General features: G+C 43.3%; 1 protein-coding gene across 1 annotated transcript in view; it reads right to left on the reverse strand.

Annotated features, from left to right (window-relative positions):
• Window positions 1–4,643, reverse strand: part of WNT3A (Wnt family member 3A) — a 42,669-nt gene extending 38,026 nt beyond the window's left edge. The window contains exons 1-2 of the mRNA XM_009501666.2: window positions 4,584–4,643; window positions 3,902–4,011 (exon numbers count right to left, since the gene is read on the reverse strand). Of these exons, the coding sequence (XP_009499961.2) occupies window positions 3,902–4,011; window positions 4,584–4,643 (170 nt within the window). The remainder of the gene's footprint in view (window positions 1–3,901; window positions 4,012–4,583) is intronic.
• Between the last annotated feature and the right edge of the window lie 1,709 nt (window positions 4,644–6,352).

Consider the following 6,352-nt stretch of genomic DNA (forward strand, 5'->3'; position numbering starts at 1 on the left):
GGAACACCAAAAATTAACAACCATCACACAGTTCAGCAGTGTGCCCTATATATGAACCTTACCAGGTAACCTGTGCGCTGAAATTAAAGACTCAAGCAGTTTGGACCTTGAGAACTTAAAAACCCAACTCTGAGCTAAATGCTGCAGGGGTGCTACCTAAACTTACTACTCTATGAGGCTTTCAGTTAAATTTACTGTGCTGTAGAGGAAAAGGGATGGAAATATAGCCCTGCTGGAATAGAAAGGACTGGGTGAAAAACTCTCCTGCAGTGTAGTATGGATCCGACGTCAACGCTATTCCCCTGGGTGAACAATGGTACTCATGTTACTAGAAACATTCACTTATAGGCGCATGCGAAGTGGGAGCCATGGCTGGCACATTGGTAACGTCCCTGAAAGTATGGTCTAGAAAAGGTATTTTAGCGAAGTATTTCTACCACTGCTTAATCCAGGCATATGCTTTGCAGAGCTTTATACTGGGGCTCTCTAATCAGGTTGAAGTGTTTTAAAACTAAATTATTAAAATGCTTCCAGCATTCTTCTGGATATCGGTTTGGCACATTTTCACTTTACTTTCAGACCAGTTTCAATTTGGGAATTTTCAGAAGTAGGGCTGCATTTTCACAAAACAATGCCAGCGCCGCTGTACTGTCACACTGATACGGAGAGCCTGCTTTGGCCATCAGTCTGAAAATTGCTTTAATTAAAGTGAGGAGACTGAAATTTAAAAATAAAAAACCAAACCAACAGAACTTGAGTGCAAATTCTGCGCTCAGCCAAAAGGAAGTCTGTTGAAAGGAGTGTCCATGAACCATTATGTTGGCTGAAGCCTTAGAGACAAACAAGTCAGCTATGTAGCGAGATCAGCAGATATGTAGCTAATTATATAGATTTTTAAAGTGTTTTCACTGGTGCTTCTAATAATAACCATGATTACTAAAACTGAAGGGATTTTTAGAGTATAATTTCCTTTTCTTATAATTAAATCTCTTGATTGACTTTTCTTCTCAGAATTAATGACAAACAGAAACCTGCCTGGGCAGTGTGTATTTCTGTTTACATTCATTTTTGCTATGTGGTTTTCATTTGGGAACAGCCTGGTGTGTCTGAATTATCATCAGGGCAGTCAGGGACTATGCTTTCATTCTCTTTTGCTCTGAGTGGGAAAAAAGTACAAGAATTCCATCATTGTTGGAGTTCAGAAGAAAATTAGCTTGACTTTAGCACTTGTCTAGCCTAGGATAAAAATTGTTTTAAAATGTCTGTCCTTTTTATGGGAAAAGGGTACTTGCAGTCAGTTAGCTCCCTTCTGGTGGATACCTGGTCAAGAGAGGACAGAGGTGAAAAGGAAAGGGACAGTCAGATGGTCAGGTACCAGGGGATTTTGGGCTGAACTCAGTGGCTTTACTAAGTGTGCATAGACTAGGCTTTACAAATCAGTCTTTTCCGGCAAGAGAGAAGTAGGGACATCCATTTCTTGATCCCAGGTAACTCTAGGTAGGGGTCTAGAACCAAGATAATCGGCTCAGCCAAGAATGTGCCCTCCGAGACATTGCCCAGTAAATGAAATTTAGATGGGAAAGGTAGAGGGTGCTTGGGAAAGCAGTGGGTTTTCAGCTGATTCCCTAAACATAGGTGCCTCTTTCCCCTTCAGCTGCACTTTCAGGAGAAGATTAATGTCGCCTAATAATAGAGGGCAAGTCATCCTACCCTAGGGAGGGAGGATGAGAGAAGTAGCATGAACTATCCTCCAGAAGTGCCTCTGTCTTTCCATTGATTTGAAAGAGGGAGACAGGCAGCTCTCATTGACCAGGAACTGTGTTCATGTCACCTACCTTCTGATGCCTGCAATATGGACATCTCCAGCTGATCTACTCACGCCAGTCTGCTTTTGTAATCAGTCAGTGGAGAGAAACAGGCACTTCTAGGGCACGATTCATCTACCTGTTTTAGATGTCTGCTTTGTGATGAGGTGAATCATGGCCTTGCCTCCATTGACTCTATTGGATAGACTATCAAGATAGCCTAGGTGACCAGTTGAATGGGATGTGCCTGCACCGTAAAAGTCTCCAGCTGAATCATGCCATGATACCTAGCAATTGGGATGGCTAAGTTCCGTGAAAAAGTCCCGCACAGGAAAACTAAGTGCTATGCTGAAGCCCATGCAGAGTTCAGCTGTAGGAAGGAGGCAAGTTCCTGCAGAAGCCTGCAGGAACCCACAAGAGAAGACCTAAGAAAGGACCCAGTTAACTTGTGTTCATTATCTAAGTGGCTTGATGTGGATTTTCTTGAGCTTTAGATTCATTCAGGGAACAAATAGTGGCAGAAAAACACCTGGGAAATGGAGCCCATGCCACGCCAGAGGGTGTTTTCACTTTCACTGCACTGTGTATGTTTTTGTTTCATTGTACTGGATCAGAGTTTCTGGATGAAAGGCACCTTCTAAAACACTGCTTCAGGCTTCAGAGGACTTATTGAGTGTGTTGCCTCTGTAGCCGTGTTGGGAATGTGGTGTCTTAGTGTGCCACATCTCCAAATCTCAACCCATCCAACCCCCTGAAGACTGGGAGTTAGGAAGTATTCACAGATGCCAACTTTAGGCTTGGGAGCTAAATGGTACCATCCCTGTAAACAATGGGGAGAAAGAGGTGCCTTCATCAAAGCATCCAGAGGAGACCCCTAACTTAGTTGTTCTGACTCATCCTTCAACGAATAGTTCAGCCACTGACTCTACAGGGAGTCCATGATGTGGACACTTTCCAGTGTCTGAAGTTAAATTTGGTGGAAACGTCTGAAGAGTTTGTTCCCATGTCAACTAGAGTCACCAGCATCCTTCCGAAAGCTTTCAAAAGTGACCCATCCAGTTCCCACTAAAGATAAAAGTATCTGCTGAGATAGAAGCAACCTGCTGTATGTTCCATCCATCGTGTTGTGAAGCCAGGAGGACTTTCTTGAGCTATTCCAATAGGACCTGGATGAAGTTTTAGGATTCCAGTCTCATAAGCTTTAATTATGTGAACAGCTAAACTCATGCCTGTCTTTATGGTTTTTGGTGGTTACTACAGTGGTAGAATGAAAATACCAGTCATAGGAAGAGGAGTTTATAGGTTGGTGCCCTCAACTATTCGTTTCCGTTGCTGGGAAGATCATCTAAGATAAAAAAAATAAAAAACATGTAGAAATACTTTTAATTGCTTTTCACACTGCTCCCTTCTCAATACAGTAGGGAAACAGTCACACCTTGCTTTGATCTATGTTACAGTCTGGAAAGTTTAATCTGCAAAAGACAATCTCCAGCAAGAGTCTTGTTCTCAAGGCGTCATCAGGCACTGAGACGGTGTAATGCAAATTTGGCATTTCATGGAGGAGTGTGTAGTCACCTGACTTTCAGCTGAAGATGCAAGGTGAAGTCTCAAAACATCTCTCCATGAGCAGTGCCTCTGCTGTTAAACATAACCAAGCACAGTCCTCTTCCTGGCTCACTTGCAGACTCTGGAGTGTGATAACATCTGTCAGAGCACCTTCTCTTGGTCTCTACTTTGCTTCCAGCTTCCAGATGTAAACACTTTCTCCTTCTCTCTAAAGTCACTTTATCTTTAGGAGAACCAAGTCCTTTCAGCTTCCTGTCATTTGTCTTGATCATGAGGTATGAACCTTATCAACCTTCCAGCTTTCCCCTCCCCCCAAACAACAACCCAACAACCAAAACCTTTAGAAAAGATTGGGAAAGTCTATATAGATCAGAATCTCATTTCAGTGTTGCTCAACTCTCTAGTAGCTCCCATCATTCATTTTTCTCACTGTTTCCGATAATTAAAACCTGTCTTTTGCATTTTTCCACTCTCCTGTGATCTGCTTCTAAACTGTCTTCTGCATGTGGGCAATTTTGAAAATGTGGTGCCAAGAAATGGGCCAAGTGTCACCTATTGTGTTCAAACCAGGCATCATCTTCAAATGTCTTAAGCACCAACACTTCCTGGATGCATTGACACCAACCTCTCTTCTCCTCCGCTGAAGAATTCACAAGGCACTCGTTTACAAACACACTCATCCCCAGAACAGGTACCGCTCAAGTTTGAACCAAGGGAAAGGGTCAAAGAGCTGGTCTTTTCAAACCAATTAGCCTTTTCTTCCCATTAGCTTGGGAGGAGCCATGAAAACACTATTCTGTATGTCCACAGCCAAAGTTCTTGGCTTATCTTTAAGCCTTGCATGCCCTGAAGTGTTTAATTCAACCTTCAGAGAGCATTTTTCTTTGCCAACACACCTAGAGAGCTCTTCATTTCCCTTATCTCAATCTATCTGCTCCTTCAGCAGAGCCGTTGTAAATAAGTACCTGGCCACCTTCTTAATAAATTACATGTACCCTCCCTCCTGGAATGGACACCCCAGCCAGTTTATGAGGAAGAAATATGCAGGAAATATACGCTTGTAGCTTTTTCAGAAAAAGAGAAGGCTTCAGTTCTGGATAACCTCGCGGTATAGGAGCACTCTACTGACTTTTCAAGGTCACTACCTTCTCAGTATGGCTGTCGAAAGTCCTTGACACATCAGTAGCAGCACGTAGAGACGCATACACCTACTTGCTTTGTCCTGAATTCTGTTATTAATGAACTCTGTAGGAGTCCTATTTCGCTGTGCATCTTGGAGAAGCCTGTTGCTGGCTCCAAGTGCTCCTGAGAGCTTCCTCATTGATGACCTTCTGGGATCCCTGACACAGGTAAAATAACTGCATTTATTAATGTTGTACATCAAGAGTGCAATTTGTTTAATGGCCCAGAATAAGACCCAGAGAGCACTTAAGTCCCCAGTGAATACTGAGAACTGAGCGATAGCACTGACTTTGCTCCTTTTGGCTTACACAGATGTAAGGTGGCAGCCAGTCCTTCTGAAGTTAAGTCAAAGCGTGTCCATCTGCTTATAACAGAGGGAATTTCTGTCTGCTTACAGATGCTCCAGGTTTCCTTCCATGCTGCTCCATTTGCATGGGAAACAGGACATCCCTAGCAGGAGGATGTCACGCCTCCTCCAAATCCTTTCTCATAATCAATTCAGATTTCCAGAGGATCACTTCACTCCCTTTTCTTTTCTTACTCATTTTGGCTGCCTCTCTCTGGTGCCACATCTAACTCTTTGGAGATGAATCTCAGCCACACATAGAAGGAGAGGACAAGTTGTGCAGAGCTGTCCATCTAAAAAGAGCAGTGCTCACAACACACCCTTGGTATTATGACACTAAAACGTTGAAGTGAAGAAGGTGGCTGGAGAAGTCTTCATAGGTTTTGTCAAACTATAATGAAAACCCACCAAGGGTTGTCTCACATCTCCTGGTAACAGCCAGAAGGGGTCACAGAGAAGCTGCTAGCAGGGGTTGAGTGGGCAGCCCTTACTCCACCCTACAGCATCCCAATTATGCCTTCTGTGGTGCCCTAACCGTAATCCCCCGTGGGCTGCTAAGGTTGACCAGCATGAATGTCACGTATCCGAGGTTGCCTAAAACACATTTGGGAAGAAGTCAGCAACTAGGAGCCTATGAAGTTTCCAAAAAATGGAGGCTGCCATGAATGGCCAATGGCATCTGAATGTCAAGAGGCTTATGGGATAGGACCAGTAAGTCAGCCTTGACTCAGTTCCCACAAACCCTCACCTCACCGGGCTGGCATACATGACAGAAGAACTATGGTGCCCACCTAACGTGGACAACTGGGTGCTGGGAAGGATACCCCAGAGCTAGGGACCAGGCACAGGAGATGTAGTTGAGCCTGCTGTGTCTTTTACACTCTGATAGCATACACCCGTTCCCACTCTCTGGGAAACTCTCTGTAGAGACTTGAACCACCAGCCCAGAGGCCAGACAGGTGGACAGGCAGAAAAATTGATAAATCTGCATTCATTTAATGGCATTCTTTTTCACAGAATACTACCAGTATTCTAGCATATGTCGTGGTTATTTTTCTGTTTTCCTAAGAAAAAGAAAATAAAACGCGGAGAAATTTTAGAATGGAAAGAAAGGAAACGGAACTCAGGGCATGGTTTAGGAGACATGGCAATGTTGGGCTGATGGTTGGACTTGATGATCCTAAAGGTCTTTTCCAACCTTAATGATTCTATGATTCTATTGACTTGCCAAACCCCATCATTTTAAACGGAAAAGGACATCGTTCTGCTAACTAACGGCCTTCCTGGATGGAAGTGATTTTCTTCTGTGACATTAAAACAACCCCAAACCCAAGCAATTACAAAATATAGGCAATAATGAAATTTTTAATTAATGTTTTAGTTGAAAATGTGAAAACTACCTAAATGTAGATCAGCAAAGCAATAGGTTTAGCTCTAGAACACATGAATCAGG

Source organism: Phalacrocorax carbo, chromosome 2, assembly GCF_963921805.1.
Source record: "Phalacrocorax carbo chromosome 2, bPhaCar2.1, whole genome shotgun sequence".
Lineage (NCBI taxonomy): Eukaryota > Metazoa > Chordata > Aves > Suliformes > Phalacrocoracidae > Phalacrocorax > Phalacrocorax carbo.